Below are 22854 nucleotides of genomic sequence, written 5' to 3'. Positions count from 1 at the left end.
GCCGGTCTACTAACCACCGGTCCTGGTAACCCGCTTTGCACACACCTGGCAATCATTAAGCACACCTGCTCCCCATTGTAACACACACCTGTACTTCATCACCACCCTGATTACCCTCCCTTTTTAAAGCCCTCAAAAGCCTCAGTCTTCGGGCAGTATTAGTTTTGGTTACGTTCAGTACGCTTCTCCTGTTATGTATTATCTTCATGTTTATTATTATTAAACTCACCTTCTGCACACCCTAAAAGCATGGAAATAGGGTCCACTGCGTGTATGCTTCGTATTTTGGCGAATTTAGTCCGGGAACTTTTGGCATACTAACAATATCCATACTATGATCAATAAGCGTACTGCATACTCAATTAACGTCACAAATAATATGGTTAGTGCGGTAAGTATGAGCATTCGAACACAGCTCATGAGGCCTTATTTTCAATTGATACCATTTTACGTGAGAGAGAGACTTTAAGTTACCCATCTGAAGTTTTCAGTTCTCTTTGCTTTGAAAATGAACAACAAACCCTGCTGGTAAATGGGTAATGGATGAATGATTTAGGATTTTCCCACACTGGATAGTGAACTACTGTATAATGTTTGACAGGATAGGGGAGATCTCAAATGATGTATTTTGGAATATTTTGGAAATAGGATTCAGGAAGTAGCCCACTGGAAACACACTTCTTGAATAAACATTGTTTCTAATGTGGAATAGACGTTGAATTGACGTCTATACCCAGTGGGAGGATTTTACAGCTGAGTTTTCATTCATCACACTGACACCTACTGGTCAGTGTGTTTTCCAGCATCAGTCATTACCACCCATCACACCACACACCGTTGAGTCCCTTTTTGGTGGAAATTAGTTAGCATAGTGCGACATCTGACAGCAGAACGATACATGGGGCATTCCTCATGAAGCTGGTTGAGAGAATGACAAGAGTGTGCAAAGCTGTCATCAAGGCAAAGGGTGACCTTGAAGAATCTCAAATCTAAAATAGATTTTTATTTGTTTAACCCTTTTTTGGTTACTACATGATTCCATATGTGTTATTTTGAAGTTTTGATGTCTTCACTATTATTCTACAATGTAGAAGTTAGTGAAAATAAAGAAAAACCCTAGAACGAGTAGGTGTCCCCTAACTTTTGACTGGTACTGTATATCAGGTCCTTCCCCTCATCCCTCCGAGAGTGAGTGAGTGAGAGAGAGAGAGAGAAAGAGAGAGAGAGAAGAGAGAGAGAGAGAGAGAGAGAGAGAGACTACATATACATCCCAACACTAGGAGACTGGTGTTCAGAGGCACAGTTGGACAACTGGACGGCACCACCCTGTATACTTTATTGGACTATCAGAGGTGAGTTTCTTCCTCTTTTCTTTATCGTGCTCTATTTTGTCTATCTCTCTGGGAAGTTTTTACCATCAAGTTTGTCAAGTTTTGTTTATCCAGATTTTCTGTTCTTTTACGAACTGATCTTATATGGGAAGTATAGGATACCTCTGAGACCTATATGAAAAAGTGAGGAATTGGTTTTGAAAGATCTAAAAATATAATACATAAAATAAAATCAATTCTTCCTCATTCAAATATTTTGTGAAGATCGGACAAATTCTAAACCAGGAAAATTTCCCAGTATGTATTTTTCGTAACTTCTTCATGATTGGTGGGTCCCCTGCGGGATGGTTGAGCTAATGTAATGCGATTAGCATGAGGTTGCAAGTAACAAGAACATTTGCCAGGACATAGACATATCTGATATTGGCAGAAAGCTCAAATTCTTGTTAATCTAATGGCACTGTCCAATTTACAGTAGCTATTACAGTTAAATAATACCATGCTATTGTTTGAGGAGAGTGCACAGTTTTGAAAAACATGAATAGTTATTAATAAACAAATTAGGCACAATTGGGCAGTCTTGAATCAAAATTTGTAACTGAATTGCAATGGTTCATTGGATCAGACTAAAACTTTGCACATACGTTGTTGTCATCTTGTGGCCAATATTTAAATTGCACCCGGGCTGGAATAATACATTATGGCCTTTCTCTTGCATTTAAAAAATGATGTTACAAAAAAAAAACTTTTTTTATTTTCTTCTTTGTACTATCTTTTCAAATCAAATCAAATCAAATGTATTTATAAAGCCCTTCTTACATCCGCTGATATCTCAAAGTGCTGTACAGAAACCCAGCCTAAAACCCCAAACAGCAAGCAATGCAGGTGTAGAAGCACGGTGGCTAGGAAAAACTCCATAGAAAGGCCAAAACCTAGGAAGAAACCTAGAGAGGAACCAGGGTATGAGGGGAGGCCAGTCCTCTTCTGGCTGTGCTGGGTGGAGATTATAACAGAACATGGCCAAGATGTTAAAATGTTAATAGGTGACCAGCAGGGTCAAATAATAATAATCACAGTGGATGTCGAGGGTGCAACAAGTCAGCACCTCAGGAGTAAGTTGGCTTTTCATAGCCGATCATTCAGAGTATCTCTACCGTTCCTGCTGTGTCTAGAGAGTTGAAAACAGCAGGTCTGGGACAGGTTGCACGTCCGGTGAACAGGTCAGGATTCCATAGCCGCAGGCAGAACAGTTGAAACTGGAGCTGCAGCACGGCCAGGTGGACTGGGGACAGCAAGGAGTCATCATGCCAGGTAGTCCTGAGGCATGGTCCTAGGGCTCAGGTCCTCAGAGACAGAGAGACAGAGAGACAGAGAGACAGAGAGACAGAGAGACAGAGAGACAGAGAGACAGAGAGACAGAGAGACAGAGAGAGAGAGAGAGAGAGAGAGAGAGAGAGAGAGAGAGAGAGACTTTTGACTTTTGGTCTTTCTTTATTGAAACATTCTCAATTCATTTAAAACTCACCCCCCCCCCCTCCCCTAAAATAAAAAATACAAATATATCCTCTACCACATGATACAAATCACCATACACAAAAACCCTCTCCTACAACCGTATATCCAAAACATCTTCCCCAGCAATACAGACAGCCCCCCCAACACACCATATCTCCTCAAACATCTCCACACATTTGATCATTTTATAGAACTCAAACTCAACCCTAAGGCGCGCAGAGACCATCCCATTAAACAGTAGTAAAGGGTCTGTTATACCCCCACCTTTAACCCTGTTCCTCCTTGTTAGCCAAATAGCTATCTTTGCCTGAGCAAACAGAAAATTCAACAAAACACATTTTTCTTTCTCCTTACTCGAATACCTGTATCCCATTATAAACATCCCAACAGCAAAAACCACCCCCAACCTGTCACACAGACATTCCAACAGAGACATTAATGGCATTAACCTGGTGCACACAGAAAACACATGAATTACAGTTTCTTTCATTTGACAGAAAGGACACCCCTGCCCAATTCCCGGATCAACCCGTGCCAACCAGCTGTTAGTGGCCAGGGCTCCATGAAGAACCCTCCACTGGAGGTCCCCTGACCTCTTTGGTACTGGGGGTTTGTAGAGCGCCCTCCATCGAAAACCCACCATACTCTCCGCCCCACATACCCCCTGCCACTGATGTGCCTTCACTCCTGTTAGGCTTCTAATGCTCCTAACCTTAACGCAGAGGTTGTAGAGGGCTTTACCTCCCACCCCCTCAAACTCCCCCAGGCTCGGAGTGTTAAAATCTAACAAGTCCTCCAGACCCCCTGGCCAGTCTCCAGTCTCTGCCGTCACCTGCAGTGGCGGGAACATTGGTGGCCCCTCTCCCTTTGGCCTCTCAAACACCCCCCTTACCGGCTCAGACAGTGCCTCCTGGACCTCCTCCAGGAATCTTTCCAGCAGCCTAAGAGACGTTATTCCTGTTTGTTGCGCCAAGACCTCCGGGGTTTTCCACCCCTCCTCTCCCAGCAGTCTCAGGTCACCCAGCCTTTGTAAACCTCCTGCCATCAGTTGCCTCTGCAGGGTGGCCGACTGAACCGATCTCAAAGGGATGGCTGGGTTGTGGAAGATAGGCTCCTCCCACACCCACTGCCCAGGCTCCACACCCCCTTCTCGTGTGGGCCTTAGCAGCTGCCAGGCCCTCAGCACCGCAGAGTAAAACTCTGAGAGACCTGCTGTACTCAGCCTCTCCAGCTTCATGAGGAACAGCTGCCGGTCCAACCCTAATCCGCCAGCTCTCCTCAGCAGCGCGCATGCTGGTTCCCTCCAGCCAACATCAGTGTGGTACAGCAGTCTCTGCACCGCCTTTAGTCGGAAAGCAGCCATCCTGCTCTCCAGTTCCACCAAGCCCTGTCCTCCTTCGTGGACGGTCATGTACAAAACTGCTGCCTTCAGCCAGTGATGTCCCGACCAAAAGAAGTCCACCAGCTTGCGTTGCAGGTCTGCAAGCAGACCGGCGGGGGGGTTGAGGACAGCCAGTTTATGCCACAAGGAAGATGCCACCAGGTTGTTGATTATCAGCACCCTCCCTCTATATGACACTTGGGACAGGAGCCACCTCCACCTGGCCAGTCTTGACACCACTGCCTGTGACAGCCCCTCCCAGTTCTTGCTGACCCACCTCTCCGAGCCCAGGTACACCCCCAACACTTTAAGCCCTTCACAACCCCACTGCAAACCCCCTGGAAGCAGAGGAGGAGCCCTATCCCCCCATGCCCCACATAACAGAGCTTTGCTCTTGCCCCAGTTTACCTTAGCTGATGAAGCTCCCTCGTACACCTTCAGACTGGTCTCTAGTTCCTGCATATCTTGCCCATCCCTGACCATCACAGAAACATCATCTGCATATGCTGAGACTGCTATTCCTGTCACCACATCCATGCCTATCCAGCACACTCCCCGCAGTCTCCTGCGTAGCAGTCCTAAAAAAGGCTCAATGGCTAGTGTGTACAGCTGCCCAGATAGAGGGCATCCTTGTCTAATACCCCGTCTCACCCAGACTGGCCTACTGAGCCCCCCTCCCACCTTAACCATACATGACGCCCCAGCATACAACAGCTTCACACAGGTCACAAAACTCTTCCCAAACCCAAACACAGACATCACATTAAACAGATACTCATGATCCACTCTATCAAAAGCCTTCTCTTGATCTAAAGAGACCAGTCCAAAGTTCACATTAGAACCTCTCGACAAATCCAACATGTCCCTAATCAAGAACAAGTTGTCCGTGATTGAGCGTCCCGGTACACAATATGTCTGGTCCTTGTGTATTATAGAGTCCAGATGGGACTTCAGTCTGTTAGAGAGGACCTTGGCAAAAATCTTGTAGTCCGCACAGAGTAATGCCACAGGCCTCCAGTTCTTAAGTTCACACAAGTCCCCTTTTTTGGGCAGGAGAGTCAGAGCCGCCCGACGGCAGCTCATCGGCAACTCTCCTACCCTGACGCATTCACGCAACACGCAAAATAAATCCTGTCCAATTGTTCCCCAGAATTTTTTGTAAAATTCCACTGGAAGTCCATCGACCCCAGGTGCACGACCGGGGGACATCTGGGTTACTGCCTCTGCCAGTTCATGTGACAACAGAGGAATGTCCATTTCATCCCTCTGTGCCCGAGAGAGCTTAGGGAGTCCTGCGAACAAGACCTGAGCACACATAGGATCACACATTTCTGCCCTATACAATTCAGTATAAAACTCCACAGTCCGCTCCCGCATCTCCCCCACCACAGAGGTCACCCGCCCATCAGACAGCCGTAGACAATGCATACCCTTGGATTCACTGCTCTGTCTTTCCAAACCAAAGAAGAAGGAGCTGGGAGCATCCATCTCCTTGAGCATGGAGAACCTAGCTCTTACAAGTGCTCCCTTTGCTTTAACCTGGAAAAAACTGCCCAGGTCCCTACGTAATTCGGCTAAGTTAGCCTGGAGGCCTACATTGCCTTGCCCCACCATCTCTACCTCCATCTCACTAATACACCGCTCTAGTTCCCCCAATACTCTCCTAGCCTCTGAGGATGAGAGAGCAGTATACTGTTGACAGAAAAGCCGAATTTGCACTTTCCCCACATCCCACCATTGACTCAGAGACTCATACTCCTCTCTTCGCTGCCCCCATCTTTCCCAAAAAGTCTGGAAACCTGAGCAAAAAGTGGCATCTTGTAAGAGCTTTACATTGAACTTCCAATAAGATGCCTGCCGGGGCCCTGGTGAAATAGACAGCCGAGCCATGGTTATGTGGTGATCCGAAAACCCCACTGGGAGAATGGTAGCACCCAGCAGCCTATTGCTCTGATTCCTGGACATGTAAAAGCGATCAAGTCGAGCTGCACTCACCCTAGCCCCAAAAACCTTCACCCACGTATACTGTCTTGTGTTTGGATGTTTAGTTCTCCAAACATCCACTAGGTCAAACTGATTAAAGATATCCCTTAACACTCCCACTGACACTGAATGAGGCTCTTCCCCATTTCTGTCTTTTGTAAAATCCATTGTACAGTTCCAGTCACCTCCGATCACCAGCGTCTCCTCAGGCGCTACTTGTGAGAGTTCCTGTCTAAGACTCCCAAATAGAACCCCTCTTTCTCTCCCTGTGTTAGGCGCATACACATTTATAAAGACAAAACACATGTTGTTAATTTCTGCTTTAACAACAAGCAACCTACCCCTACACACCTCCTTTGAGGAGCAAATTTTTACAGCCAGACCAGGTGCAAAAAGGACTGCCACCCCTGCACTAAGATTTGTCCCATGGCTCAACACACTTGCCCCTTTCCACCAGAGCCCCCAATCAACTTCATTCACCACATCACTATGCGTCTCCTGCAGAAACAACACCTGTACTTTTTTTTGTTTTACATATTCACCCAACACACTCCTCTTTCCCGCATCTCTGGCGCCATTTATATTGAGCGAGCCTACCCGAAGAGTCTCCATAAGAAGTGGGAGAAAAGCCAGCAGAGAAATAGACCAATAGCAAAGCTCAAAAAGCCCCAGTGTCAGTAAGAAATTAAACATCTAAACAGTGTCTGAAGGTAAACCTTTACGCACTGTTGTGACCCACTTCCTCAACCTAAACCGTTTCCTGGGTGAGAGGACACCATGCCCCTCATTTCTCATAGCATGTTGTACTGATCTTACAAACTTCCTAGGATCAGGAAAAAAAGCCTCAAGATTAACTTTTTTCCCCTTAGTCTCATTCAGGAACCTTGTCAGTTCTCTCAACGTGTACTTAGACCCCTCGGGTTGACTGGATGTCAGCTCCGGGCCAATTGAAGAGGAGTCTGAAAAAAATAACTCCTCATCCTCTTCCTCAGACTCACTTTCCTCCTCTTCTCTATCTCCCACCCTGACCACCTGCCCTTTCTCTCTGGTTAGGGCCTCACCCACAGCAACAGGCAACATTTCCATGGTGCCTTTGTCCACACCCTTTTTCTTTTTCCTCTTGACACCCTCCTCCTCCCCCCCTAATCTCTTACACTTCCCCACTATACTCTCCTCATCCACTAGAATTACCTGACTAGACGCAGTATCATCTGCACCACCCTCCATAGCATGACTAGGGCCAGCCTCAGCTACACCACCCTCCATAGCATGACTAGGGCTAGCCTCAGCTACACCACCCTCCATAGCATGACTCGGCCCAGCATTATCTGCACCACCCTCCATAGCATGACTCGGCCCAGCATCATCTGCACCACCCTCCATAGCATGTCTAGGCCCAGCCTCAGCTACCCCACCATCTCTAGCCTGACTAGACCCAGCCTCTGCTTCTCCACCATCTCTAGCCTGACTAGACCCAGCCTCCACTACCCTACCATCTCTAGCCTGACTAGACCCAGCCTCTGCTTCTCCACCATCTCTAGCCTGACTAGACCCAGCCTCCACTACCCTACCATCTCTAGCCTGACTAGGCCCAGCCTCATCTACACCACCATCTCTAGACTGACTAGGCCCAGCCTCTGCTATCTGCATCTCCTTACCCCCTGCATTTTGACCTCGATTTCCCCCACCTGCCGTTGTACCCTCACCTTGTCTATGGCCTTTATGTGGGCACGCAAAACTCTTGTGCCCCAAATCCCCACATTCAAAACACCGTAGACTATCTGTGCTGGCAAAACCGGCATAGAGCCCCTCCCCATGCCTCACTTTAAAATGCACATTTAGCTGTTGCTCATTATTGTTCAGAAACATAAACACTTGCCTCCTGAACGAAACAACGTGCTTAACGGCATCTGCCTGAAAACCTGCTGACAGTACACGGAAACCGCTAGCAAACTTACCAAAACGACTCAGCTCTTTCCTAATTTGATAATCCGTAATAAACGGAGGCAAATTTGCCACTACAACTCTTGTTGAAGGGGTAGAGAGAGGTGAAATTGACACCAACACATCCCTTACAAATATTCCGCTAGCAATTAGCCTACCGACCAAATTAGCCCTTTTCATGAACACAACCACAGCTTTGTTCATTCTAGAAGCAGAATGTATAAACTCAGCTCCTACCTGTTCACCGACCGCGAGCAGAACCTCCTCCACCTTAACTCCGTTCTCAGGAACACACCTGAATCCATGCTGTATCGACAGCGTCTCCTCCGCGCTAGGCTGAGAAGCCATTGCGCACACTACACCTTCCAACCCCCAGGAAAGTTACTCTGTCCTCTTCCACCCTAACTTTGAAAAAAAAACTTTGGATACCGCTAAAACAAATATTTAATTAACCCTCCACCATAGAAAATAACATGTAAATAAAAGAATCAAGAAAGTTAGTTAGGATAGAGCTTTCCACACCAAACACTCAAACTCCAAAAAACTCCCAGCATGCACCGAAAGAGAGAGAGAGAGAGAGAGAGAGAGAGAGCATACTTCACACAGGACACCAGATGAGACAGGAAAAATACTCCAGATATAACAGACTGGCCCTAGCCCCCCGACACATAAACTACTGCAGCATAAATACTGGAGGCTGAGACACTGTGGCCCCATCCGACGATACCCCCAGACAGGGCCAAACAGGCAGGATTTAACCCCACCCACTTTGCCAAAGCATAGCCCCCACACCACTAGAGCGATATCTACAACCATCAACTTACCATCCTGAGACAAGGCAGAGTATAGCCCACAAATATCTCTGCCACGGCACAACCCAAGGGAGGGGGGGCTCAACCCACTCATGTGACGCATCACTCCCAGGGACAGCATGGAAGAGCACCAGTAAAGCCAGTGACTCAGCCCCTGTAATAGGGTTAGTGACAGCTTTTTCAAAAAAAATTGAGAGGAATGGGATATTCGATATAGGCCGATAGTTCTTTATATTTTCTGGTTCAAGGTTTGGCTTTTTCAAGAGAGGCTTTATTACTGCCACTTTTAGTGAGTTTGGTATACATCCGGGTAGATAGAGAGCCGTTTATTATGTTCAACATAGTAGGGCCAAGCACAGGAAGCAGCTCTTTCAGTAGTTTAGTTGGAATAGGGTCCAGAATGCAGCTTGAAGGCCATGATTATTTTCATCATTGTGTCAAGAGATATAGTACTAAAACACTTGAGTGTCTCCCTTGATCTTAGGTCCTGGCAGAGTTGTGCAGACTCAGGACAACTGAGCTTTGGAGGAATACGCAGATTTAAAGACGAGTCCGTAATTTGCTTTGTAATGATCATGATCTTTTCCTCAAAGAAGTTCATGAATTTATCACTGCTGAAGTGAAAGCCATCCTCTCTTGGGGAACGCTGCTTTTTAGTTAGTTTTGCGACAGCATCAAACATGTATTTTGGATTGTTCTTATTTTTCTCAATTAAGTTGGAAAAATAGGATGATCGAGCAGCAGTGAGGGCTCTTCGATACTGCACGGTACCAAGCTAGTCGGAAGACTTCCAGTTTGGTGTGGCGCCATTTCTGTTCCAATTTTCTGGAAGCTTGCTTCAGAGCTCAGGTATTTTCTGTATACCAGGGAGCTGGTTTCTTATGACAAATGCTTTTTGTTTTTTAGGGGTGCGACTGCATCTAGGGTATTGTGCAAGGTTAAATTGAGTTCCTCAGTTAGGTGGTTAACTGACTTTTGTACTTTGACGTTCTTGGGTAGGCAGAGGGGGTCTGGACGGGCATCTAGGAATCTTTGGGTTGGGAATTTATAGTTGGGAATTGGGAATTTATAGCACGACTTTTGATGATCCTTGGTTTGGGTCTGAGCATATTATTTGTTGCGATTGCAAACTAATAAAATGGTGGTCTGATAGTCCAGGATTATGAGGAAAAACATTAAGATCCACAACATTTATTCCTGACTGCGGCAGTGAGTACGACCAGGGAGACATGTTGTACAAAACCCACTAAGTCGATGATGGCTCCGAAAGCCTTTTGGAGTGGGTCTATGGACTTTTCCATGTGAATATTAAAGTCACCAAAAATTACAATATTATCTGCCATGACTACAAGGTCCGATAGGAATTCAGGGAACTCCGTGAGGAACGCTGTATATGGCCCAGGAGGCCTGTACAACAGTATCTATAAAAAGTGAGTAAGTAGGCTGCATAGATTTCATGACTAGAAGCTCAAAAGACGAAAACATAGTTTTTTTTTTGGTAAATTGAAATTTGCTATCATAAATGTCAGCAACACCTCCGCCTTTGCGGGATGGGCGGGGGATATGGTCACTAGTGTAACCAGGAGGTGAGGCTTCATTTAAGTCAGTCGATGATTACGCTCCCTCATGCGGGATGGGGAGTTACTAGAGGTTAATTTAACACAGTAAATTCATCAGGCTTAAGCCACGTTTCAGTCAGGCCAATCACATCAAGATTATGATCAGTGATTAGTTCATTGACTGCCTAGTTCATTAACTGCCTTGGAAGTGAGGGATCTAACATTAAGTAGCCCTATTTTGAGATGTGAGGTATCACAATCTTTTTCAATAATGGCAGAAATGGAGGAGGTTTTTATTCCAGTGAGATTGCTAAGGCCGAACACCGCCATGTTTAGTTTTGCCCAACCTAAGTCGAGGCACAGACACGGTCTCAATGGGGATAGCTGAGCTGACTACACTGACTGTGCTAGTGGCAGACTCCTCTAAGCTGGCAGGCTGGCTAACAGCCTGCTGCCTGGCCTGCACCCTATTTCATTGTGGAGCTAGGGGAGTTAGAGCCCTGTCTATGTTTGTAGATAAGATGAGAGCACCCCTCTAGCTAGGGTCGAGTCCGTCACTCCTCAACGGCCAGGTTTGGTCCTGTTTGTGGATGAGTCCCAGAAAGAGGGCCAATTATCTACAAATTCTATATTTTGGGAGGGGCAGAAAACAGTTTTCAACCAGCTATTGAGTTGTGAGATTCTGGTGTAGAGCTCATCACTCCCCCTAACTGGGAGGGGGCCAAAGACAATTACTCGATGCCGACACATCTTTCTAGCTGATTTACACGCTGAAGCTATGTTGCGCTTGGTGACTTCTGTGTTATGGCTGTTTGAAGGAGAGGACCAAGGTGCAGCGTGGTGAGCTTTTTCCTTTAATAATCAAAATGACGCCGACAAAACAATAAACAATACAAAAACAAACCGTGAAGCTCAAAGGCAAAGTGCCATAAAGAAAGTGAACTTCCCACCAAGACAAGTGGGAAAAAAAGGCACCTAAGTATGGTTCAGCTGTCCCTGATTGAGAACCATACCCGGCCAAAACATAGAGATATAAAATCATAGAAACACAACACATAGAAATGCCCATTCCAACTCACGGCCTGACCAAACCAAAATAGAGACATAAAGAGGATCTCCAAGGTCAGGGCGTGACACTCTGACTGTTTCATCCTAACATCGTTGGTGCCGACGTGGATAACAATATCCCTATACTCTCTAAACTCGGCAGTTTTAGTTTTAGCCAGCACCATCTTCAGATGGTAGCCCTGCCCCCTGGTAAACAGTGTATGATCGCTGGATGATTAGTTTTAAGTCTAATACTACGGTTAATGGAGTCGCCAATGACTAGGGTTTTCAATTTGTCAGAGCTAATGGTGGGAGGCTTCGGTGTCTCAGACCCCGTAACGAGAGCAGTAGATACCAGAGAAGGCTCGGCCTCAGACTCCGACTCGCTGCTTGATGGGGAGAACCGGTTGAAAGTCGGCTGAATGAGCGTCACCGGGTGAGCATTCCTACAGCATTTCCCTCCAGAAGCCATGAGAGAGTTGTCCGGCTGCAGGGACCGTGCGAGGGGATTTATACTACTATCTGTACTTACTGTTGGCACAGACGCTGTTTCATCCTTTCCTACACTGAAATTACCCTTGCCTAACAATTGCCTCTGAAGCTGGGCTTGCAGTACAGCTATCCTCGCCATAAGGCAATCCTTCTCCTGTATATTATGAGTACAGCGACTGCAATTAGAAGGCATCATGTTAATGTTACTACTTAGCTTTGGCTGGTGGAGGTCCTGACGAACCACGTCCAGATAAAGCGTCCAGAGTGAAAAAGTTTAATGAAAAAAAGTAGAGCGAGGGAAAAACAAAAAATATAAACGGGAATTAAAAAGTAAAAACCATCAAGTTGTCAGGTAGCAAAGTAAGGTTAGCAACAAAACCAGATCTAATGTGTTATATTCTCCTACATTTCTTTCACATTTCCACAAACTTCAAAGTGTTTCCTTTCAAATGGTACCAAGAAAATGTATATCCGTGCTTCAGGTCCTGAGCTACTGGCAGTTAGATTTGGGTATGTCATTTTAGTTGAAAATTGAAAAAAGCAGTTGATCCTTAAGACCAGGCAAGTTTTCCAATGCCTCCCAAAGAAGGGCAGCTATTGGTAGATGGCGAAAAATAAAAAAGCAAACATTCGATAAAAAAAATTGGTATTATTACAATTTGCATATATACAAAAAACATAGCCATGTAGTGTGTGTATGCATGTATCACTTACACATACATGTCAGTACAGACACAGAATAAGTAGGTAACAAGGGGGAGAGGTTGTGCTGTGAAGTGCTGCATTATTCATTTTTTTTAAACCAGATTTGCTGTTCACTTGCGGTATATTAGATGGAATGGAGTACCATGCAATCATGTTATAATAGTGTACGTTTCCATGAATTTGTTTTGGACCTGGGGATTGTGAAAAATCTCCTGGTTGCATTTCTGGTGGGATAAGTGTGTGTGTTGGGGGCAGCAGGTAGCCTAGTGGTTAAGAGCGTTGGGCCAGTAATTGAAAGGTCGCTGGTTCTCTGAGCTGACTCGGTGAATAAATATGTAGACACTCCCTTCAGCAAGGCACTTAACCCTAATTGCTACTGTAAGTCGCTCTGGATAAGAGAACCTGATATATGACTAAAATGTAAGTTGTCTAAGCTGACTATGCAAACACGTTGGAATTTCCAACAGTCAGTCTTTCCTCAGCTCTTAGCCAATACAGACTGGCATGCATACTATTGATATTAGCCCTCTGATTACAATGAAGAGCAAAACGTGCCGCTCTGTTCTGGCCAGCTGCAGCTTAACTACTGTATGTCCTTCATTGCAGCACTTGACAATACGACTGGACAATCATCAAGAGAAACTAAAACTAGAGCCTGCAGGGCTTGCTTGTGGAGTGTGGTGTCAAAAAACTATAACACTGAATATCCCTTTGAGCATGGTGAAGTTATTAATTACACTTTGGATGGTGTATCAACACACCCAGTCAGTACAAAACACAGGCATCCTTCCTAACTCAGTTGCTGGAGAGGAAAGAAAACTGCTCAGGGATTTCACCATGCAAACAATGGGGACTTTAAAACAGTTAGAGTTTAATGGCTGTGAAAAATCTGAGGATGGATCAACATTGTATTTACTCCACAATACTAAATTAATTGACAAAGTGAAAAATAGTAAGCCTGTACAGAATATAAATATTCCAAAACTTGTCATCGGCAAGACTAGGGAGTTTTTTGGGAGTTAACAAGAAATGGAATACAGATAAGTAAACAGGCCATATCCTAGAGGAAACCCCAATTGAGTCTGCTTTCCATCAAACAATGGGATGCCAATTCACCTTTTAGCAGGTCAATAACCTAAAACATAAGGCCAAATATACACTGGAGAAGCTTACCAAGACGACATTGAATGTATCTGAGTGGCCTGCTTACAGTCTTGACTTAAATCGGCTTGAAAATGGTTGTCTAGCAATGATCAAGAAACATCTTGACAGAGCTTGAAGAAGTTAAAGAACAATGTGCAAATATTGTATAATCCACGTGTGCAAAGCTCTTAGAGACGGAACCCAGAAAGAGTCCGCTGTCAATAACTTTGTCATTATGGGGTATTGTGTGTAGATGAGTGAGAATTATTTTGTTTTGTCCATAATGAATACTTTCTGAAGGTTCTGTAGGTCTGAGCAAATATGATCTCATTAATGTTTGTTAAAATTGTCTGATTTCCTCTTTTTCTTTCTTTATGTCAAAGGTTGGGAATTAAGTCCCAGCCAACATCCCAACTTGTCCTGTAAAATGCTGAGTTGTCTATTGTCTTTATACATCTATATTTGTTTTACCCTTTTTTCTCCCCGATTTCATGGTATCCAATTGGTAGTTTAAAGTATTGTCCCACTCCCGTACAGACTTGGGAGAGGCAAAGGTGGAGAGTCGTGCATGCTCCTAAATACAACCCAGACAAGCCACACTGCTTCTTGACACAATCCCCATTTAAAACAGAAGCCAGCCGCACCAATGTGTTGGAGGAAACACCATACATCTGGCGACCATGTCAGCATGCATTGCGCCCAGCCCACCACAGGAGTCGTGAGTGCACAATGGGATAAGAACATCCCTGATGGACAAAACCTCCCCTAACCACACTGGGTCAATTGTGCGCCGCCCCATGGGTTTCCCGTTTGCGGCCGGCTGCAACAGATCCTGGACTCGAACCAGGATCTCTAATGGCACAGCTAGCACTGTGATACAGTACCTAAGACCACTGCGCCACTCAGAAGGCCTGTTTATTATCTTTTCTTATCTGTCTAAAAACGTTTTTTTTGTATTTAACTACACAAATCTTCTACAATTTCCAATGATTTAATGTATTCTTAAAGCTGCAATTTGTAACTTTTTTGGGCAACCAAATTCACATAGAAATGTGAGTTATACGTTGTCATGGAAATTTCCTCTATTTACCAAATCATGAGAGCAAACCACACACACGTCAGAGTTAGTTATCACAAAGTCCATTTTTTATTATATGAGCTCTATCACAACCCTGTGACTCTCAGATCAGTGTCTATCAATGAATTCTCTGAGAGTCCCTTCCACATTTCAAATTAGTTCCTTTATAGCAAAGACACACAGGATAAGACAGCATCGGCATAATTCATCGTTCAGCTTTGTCTCCTAAAACATGTTCTTTTCTCAAACTCAGAACCATAAACCAATCCTCCATATCAACAGGCATATATCAAAACCATCCTATTTTGACAAGATCACAGAGACACACTGACTGGCACACAGACATTGTGGAGGCAAGAGATACACGCTTGACTTCTCCCCTCTCTCCGGCCCAAACAACTTAGTCTTGACATAGAACAGATACTGCAACCCCGCCACAGTATTATACAAAAATAACATTCTGATGAGAAGTAACTTACAAACATATGATGAATATAAAACATCTTACCTATGTTACCAACCAATTCTGATTATTCCCCAACAACGTCTTTACCATTGAAAGCAAGTCTAAGTAGTGTTAGATCGGTTATTTGTGTGTTATTTCCATGTTTCCCATTCTAAAGTTTCCTTTTTGTAAATTTTACGTTCGGTTTTGTACACCTGCTTCAAACAGCTGAATATACAATATTTTGGGTTATGGGAAATATATTTCACTGTGGTTTAGATGATACAATAATTATCTACACCAAGGGTGTCAAACTCATTCCATGGAGGGCCAGGTGTCTACAGGTGTTTGGTTTTTATGTTTCTTCCTCTTTCTCTTTCAGACATTAACATATTTGAAGATTCTTTGAAGACCTAGTTGGACGTTAGTCTGTTACAGAGCCCTCAAAATGACAGAATGTGTGGAAGAATGGCTCCTGCAGAACAAGGACAATTTAGAAAAGGGGATTGATATCATAGGACAGGCGTCTGCGATCCTGGCAGTCACTGTGGGCCAGTTCCATCCCATCCTGGAGGCTGTATTCCAAGCATCCTATGAGATCTTCAGCAACCCAGAAGGACAGAACGCCAAGTACCTGACTGAGCAGTTCTTCAAAGTCAACCAGAATTTGAGACGCATCCAGGCTGAGGAAGACCAAATCTCCCGGGAGCTGCAGAAGAGCTCCTTGAATAAGCAACACTTTGACTGGGAGGCACAAATTCTCAACCAGTACAAGAAGTTTGAGGAGTTTTTCAATGCCAAACCCAACTTAAAAAAAGAAAAAATGGACGAATTCCTCTTAACTTATGAGGTCTTGGAAGAAGACTTGAACCTGGATGCCCTCTACAATGCTTTTACTGGGAATGCCTCAGGTGGCTCCATGCTGCAGACAGTGGTTGAAACAGAACAATTTAATAGAATTGTGGTAGAAGATTTCTGTGATATTCTTAAGAAGCTCTTTGTGAAGGGCATCATTGCCTTCATGGGTTACAACAGCCTCAAGAAAAAGGATGTGGGGTATCAGATGCTGAAGAAGTGGCTTAAGCAGATGGAACAAGTTGAGGAGAGCATGAAAAAAGTGATTGATGATATCATTGATAACTTCGCCCCAAGAGCTAAAGAGGACATGGTAAAACAGCTTGAGGAGATACCTGGCTCTGTTGACCTTGGCTTCACCAAATCCATATTGGACACCCTTAAGAATAAATATGACTGGGTGAGCTGGTCTATCAGGGTCTTCAATGACAAGGAGCGCATTTTCTTTTTCAACTGGCTAGCTGGAAAGAAGTACCATGGCAGTGAAGGAGGAGCTAATTTCTTTGAGGTGATGACCAAAAACAACATCAAAGTGGTGATCTCTTTCAGTGTTCAACCTAAGCTTATCAACATGGATCTGATCAAAGAACAGATTGAGGGGGAGAAGCTGAAGAGGAACATGATGGATGTGGCTCAGATCGTCAGCAGAAGACTCCCCAACTGCCAGGTGCATGCTGTCAGCGCCTATAAGAAAGTGGTGGAGAGCAACAACTTCAAAGAGGGTTGTTACTACTATGGAAAACACCAAAAAGTGTACATATGCGTTCATCCTAATTAGCCTTTTGTTTCACAGCTGAATGGAAAATATAGTAGTTATGAGGAAAACTAGGAAGAAAATGCATTATGGCTTATATATAAGTTAGAGGTGTTTTTATTTATATGTAAAACATAGCTGATGCTTTAGCTGGTGATTGTGTAAAATGTAATCTCTTGTTTATTTGTTTATCGGCCTTGTAGATTTTTGTGTAGTTTGATAGTTCAAACTATCTTAATTTTTATGTGTTTAAGAATGTACAGTGGGGCTAAAAAGTATTTAGTCAGCCACAAATTGTGCAAGTTCTTCCACTTAAAAAGATGAGAGAGGCCTGTAATTTTCATCATAGGTACACTTCAACTATGACAGACAAAATGAGATAAAAAAAAATCCAGAAAATCACATTGTAGGATTTTTAATGAATGTATTATGGTGGAAAATAAGTATTTGGTCACCTACAAACAAGCAAGATTTCTGGCTCTCACAGACCTGTAACTTCTTCTTTAAGAGGCTCCTCTGTCCTCCACTCGTTACCTGTATTAATGGCACCTGTTTGAACTTGTTATCAGTATAAAAGACACCTGTCCACAACCTCAAACAGTCACACTCCAAACTCTATTATGGCCAAGACCAAAGAGCTGTCAAAGGACACCAGAAACAAAATTGTAGACCTGCACCAGGCTGGGAAGACTGAATCTGCAATAGGTAAGCAGCTTGGTTTGAAGAAATCAACTGTGGGAGCATTATTATTAGGAAATGGAAGACATACAAGACCACTGATAATCTCCCTCGATCTGGGGCTCCACGCAAGATCTCACCCCGTGGGGTGAAAATGATCACAAGAACGGTGAGCAAAAATCCCAGAACCACACGGGGGGACCTAGTGAAAGACCTGCAGAGAGCTGGGACCAAAGTAACAAAGGCTACCATCAGTAACACACTACGCCGCCAGGGACTCAAATCCTGCTTAAGCCAGTACATGTCCAGGCCCGTCTGAAGTTTGCTAGAGAGCATTTGGATGATCCAGAAGAAGATTGGGAGAATGTCATATGGTCAGATGAAACCAAAATAGAACCTTTTGGTAAAAACTCAACTCGTCGTGTTTGGAGGACAAAGATTGCTGAGTTGCATCCAAAGAACACCATACCTACTGTAAAGCATGGGGGTGGAAACATCATGCTTTGGGGCTGTTTTTCTGCAAAGGGACCAGGACGACTGATCCGTGTAAAGGAAAGAATGAATGGGGCCATGAATTGTGAGATTTTGAGTGAAAACCTCCTTCCATCAGCAAGGGCATTGAAGGTGAAACGTGGCTGGGTCTTTCAGCATGACAATGATCCCAAACACACCGCCCGGGCAACAAAGGAGTGGCTTCGTAAGAAGCATTTCAAGGTCCTGGAGTGGCCTAGCCAGTCTCCAGATCTCAACCCCATAGAAAATCTTTGGAGGGAGTTGAAAGTCTGTGTTGCTCAGCAACAGCCCCAAAACATCACTGCTCTAGAGGAGATCTGCATGGAGGAATGGGCCAAAATACTGGCAACAGTGTGTGAAAACCTTGTGAAGACTTACAGAAAATGTTTGACTTCTGTCATTGCCAACAAAGGGTATATAACAAAGTATTGAGATAAACTTTTGTTATTGACCAAATACTTATTTTCCACCATAATTTGCAAATAAATTCATAAAAAATCCTACAATGTGATTTTCTGGATTTTTTTTCTCATTTTGTCTGTCATAGTTGAAGTGTACCTATGATGAAAATTACAGGCCTCTCATCTTTTTAAGTGGGAGAACTTGCAAAATTGGTGGCTGACTAAATACTTTTTTGCCCCACTGTATATGAGACATTTCATGGATATCTATCTACTCAACAACAGTGATAAAGTACGAGAATGTCATATTTCCTTCTACCAAAGAGAATAGTAAGATACCTTATCCAGTATTTCATTATGACCATACTATAATTTAGCACATCAACCAGCATAATAAAATGATTTATGTAAGCCTACTGCAGAAAACTATTTATCCTCCTCGGTGTACTGAGGACCTAATCAAGCTTCTTTTGAAATTAACTAAAACTGTTAAAAGGGCCTTAAAACATTACATCTCTTTCTCTAGTCATACATTCCACATGCTTTTTACAGCTTTAATTTTGAATTTGTATTGTATTCTTTCATAATAAACCACACTATAAAGGACATTGTGATTGTCATCATTAAGCAGTTGTAAATTTGGATTTGAATGTTCCTTTTCTCTGCAGTTGAGGAAATGTGCCTAATTGTCATGATAGCATAATTTTAGAGGGTACTATATGTAAAACGTTTAAGCAGAAGTACATGCAGTCATAAACATTGATACTGATAATGACAGTTTATTGCTTACTTTCATCCCTAAAAAAACATCAGCTCAAACAAAAAAATTTTTTAAATCTGCAAATGTTAGAATTTTCTTATACCTTTGTCAGTTATTTGTCAAAGGATTGCACACTGTGTAGAAAAGCATTATGAACACCAGCTCTTTCCATGACAGACTGACCAGGTGAATCCAGGTGAAAGCTACGATCATTGTTAAATCCACTTTCAATTTGTGAGAAATGGTGGAAAAAGTACAAAATTGTCATACTTGAGTAAAAGTAAAGATAACTTAATAGAAAATGACTCAAGTAAAAGTCACCCAGTAAGATACTACTTGAGTAAAAGTCTAAAAGTATTTGGTTTAAAAGTACAAAATTATTGATAGGTTCTTCTTTTTCAGAGTAAATAACTAGAGAAGCTTTAACCAAGTTTAATTCTGCCCAAAGGGTCTGTATAGCTGTAATTCTGACAACCCAACATTTCTCCCATCACAGATATCTATATCCTCCTTAAGACACTCCTCCTTCTCCATTCCTTACATCATATGGTTCCAAAGGAAAAGGGTAGTAAACCTTTATTACTCCCTTCAGGCGATCTGACCTCACCTCTGGACCTCAACCCCTCCTTCTTCTAGTCCAAAGATGTCCATCTGTCTCCCCTATAGCAACCCTTTGAGCAGCACATTCCACAGCCACTCTGTCTTTCTACAGATCTCACTCCTTAATATACTATGCGTCTGATCTATCATGTCTTTAATATCTCAATGTTCATAATGTAGATTCCAACAGACCCTTCTCTTGAACAATAGCATCCTAATGTTCAATATATATAATCTTGGAAGTTACTAATAAATGGATAAACAATGATCATAAAACATGAATAAAAAAAACTAACAAATGATTATAAAACATGAATTAAACAAACTAACAAATGGAACAAACAATGAACAAACATTCACCATGAGGTTTACAAATTCAGAGACTTATGGCCTCTGTACAATGATCACATTTTTATTTCCATCTATCATCACACAACAAAATGCCATTCCAGCTGAATTTGCGGTCTCGTTCTATCAGATGGAGCAGCTTTTAGTTTCTCCACTTCCCCCTTATGTTTCCTAAGAGAGTAAGAGCACAAGACTTGGAAAGCAACAAAAAGACACACAAAAAATATCAGTATTAACAATGTGATAAACTCTGCATAATTATATATGCATGAAAACCCAAGTCTGAGACCATGACAATTCCCACTCTCTCTTCACCTGACTCTATGCCACCGGGATACTTTCATGTTGGGTTCCACAAAAATGAAAGCTCTAAAAAACTTCCTCTTGCTTTCACCCAGTCTTCCCCTTTAGGCCCCAGGTTCCGAGAGGTGTTCCCAAGTCATGTCATTTTCACTTTGTCCCCCATCTCCTCCATTTCACCTGATAGGCACATCACCTGATATGCAAGTGTGTATCCCTAATCAACATTACATCCTCTAGAAGTAACTCAACACTGTATATGCTTTCAGATCAATGCCTTCAACATTTTGTTCAGAGTACAATTACCCCTCTATCCTCTATCATGTGGTACATTAACCAATAAAGTAGCTAACCCCAACCCAACTATGATGTTTAAAATAGCTCCCAGACCCAACACATCGGTATGTCTTACAGTGAACTCAAGTTTCTCTCTCGCTCCGCTTCCTCTGTCATGGTGTCTTCACCCACCCATTATGCAGCTGTACCTCACTTCACATGAGAACTATGCACCCCCCAAGGAGAGACATGACGATCTTTACCGCTGCAGGTACTGTACGGAGTAGTATGTGTCCCAAACCAACGCTGTCCCAACACCCCCGCCTGGTGTCTCTTGATGTACACTCAATCTCCAGAATTCAGCCCGTGCTCTTGGTTATAACTCTGCTTTCACCTGAGGATATACACACTGCAACACATGGGTCAATTCCTGAACACGTGTAATATTTGAATAACCACATTCCCTGTCCTCCCATCAGTCCCCCAGTTACCAATCCATGTGACATGAGTTGTCATAACTGATATTCCAACAATGCTATGTCATGACGTTGCCCTCTTTAGGTATAGCAAGCCCCTTCCCCCTCTCCCTGCCTCCCCCTTTCCTCCTTCAACTAGGCTGCTGTGGTCATGGACACGTCGAAAATTCCTGAGGATCTCTTCATGGAAACACAGTATAGAGAGAGTACATTTTCGTAGAGCACAAAGGAATTTCTTCCACCTCTTTGAGGTGCGAAAAATGTAATGTTCCGGAGAAAGTATAAAAGATTGGTGAAGAATCCAGCTAAGAACTGGTCCGTTTGTTACAACTTGGGGAAGCTCATGGGAGACGGTGAGGCCACATTACCATAACGCTGTTTATATAATAGTCTCAGATATGAGGTTTACATCTAATTGTTGTATAAGATGAATAAGTGAGTATGATACTGTTTGTAAAATTGTGTAATATGATTTGAACTGTTTAATGAAGGAAAATACAATTCCCTTTTGATTTGAACTAAATCAGAGGACCGCCACTGAGCCCAGGTAGGGTCAGGAATCCTGGGACAGCCCCTTTTCTGCAATTCCGAATAAAACCCAACTTTGAGAAAATATCACCAGACCATGTTTTTCTCCATTAGGAGAGGACAAAGGTTGTAGACCATTGCTGAATCTTTTAACCATAACACGTGGTTAAACTCTTAGAGTATTGATACCGACAGAATAAGAACAAGTCTTTGATATTAATTCCTAGTCTGCAGCTAGGAATTCGGTATCATTGAACGCGAAGAACGACAACTGCCGAAACATCCATTCTACAACAACATGAATGAATGTCACTCTGAATTATCCCCTCTAACCAAGACAGAGAGAGAGAGACGGGCAAAACTCTCCAACAGAAACAAACTTTTCAGCAAAGATCCCGACGACACACTGAACGTAAATATATATATTGATTGCAATTGTTCCCGAATGAGTGAGCGTTCATGTGTAAAGGATTAGCATTTCAATTGTTATATGTCATTGGAATTTCATAATTCCTATATGTGTTCATTAATTAAATACACTCAGTCTATTTTATAAGAATTTGTAAGATTCTTATTTTGCATTAAATAGACAGAGACCAGTCTTATCAAAATTAGATAATAGTATTTATTCTCGGAGCTCACTGCCATGGAACCACAAACAACAGTTTATATACAAAATATGACATCATAGGTTATAAAATGTCCTTCCACCTATCGACCAGGACAAAGCAGTTTCAAAAGTTTATTCCAACCCCCTAGCTCACTCACTCCAGACACAAACCATATCAAGATTAACTTCTGAAATCTCACCTTCATCTTTCACTATTCAGCAGACAGTTCCAGATAATGGAAAACCTAGGGAGACACTCGCTGCCTTATCTAAACATCCCAGAGCTAAGTTGAGTCGGTTCAACCATAGGTTAACGATCC

General features: G+C 43.2%; 2 protein-coding genes across 2 annotated transcripts in view; both read left to right on the top strand.

The window, feature by feature from the left end:
- The first annotated feature begins 1318 nt into the window (after positions 1–1318).
- Positions 1319–22854, top strand: part of LOC110515020 — a 98282-nt gene continuing 76746 nt past the window's right edge. The window contains exon 1 of the mRNA XM_036972935.1: positions 1319–1352. The gene's annotated coding sequence lies outside the window, so the exon portion shown is untranslated. The remainder of the gene's footprint in view (positions 1353–22854) is intronic.
- Positions 15884–17068, top strand: LOC118944659. The gene has a single exon (XM_036964700.1). It carries the CDS (start codon positions 15884–15886, stop codon positions 17066–17068), a length of 1185 nt encoding a protein of 394 aa, XP_036820595.1.

Source organism: Oncorhynchus mykiss, chromosome 3 (assembly GCF_013265735.2).
Source record: "Oncorhynchus mykiss isolate Arlee chromosome 3, USDA_OmykA_1.1, whole genome shotgun sequence".
NCBI lineage: Eukaryota > Metazoa > Chordata > Actinopteri > Salmoniformes > Salmonidae > Oncorhynchus > Oncorhynchus mykiss.
Note: the sequence above shows the minus strand (reverse complement) of the source record. Positions and strands in the feature narration are given on the sequence as shown.

What these genes read in the sequence shown, in the direction of transcription:
- LOC118944659 (XM_036964700.1), top strand. Translation starts at nt 15,884, where the DNA reads ATGACAGAATGTGTGGAAGAATGGCTCCTGCAGAACAAGGACAATTTA.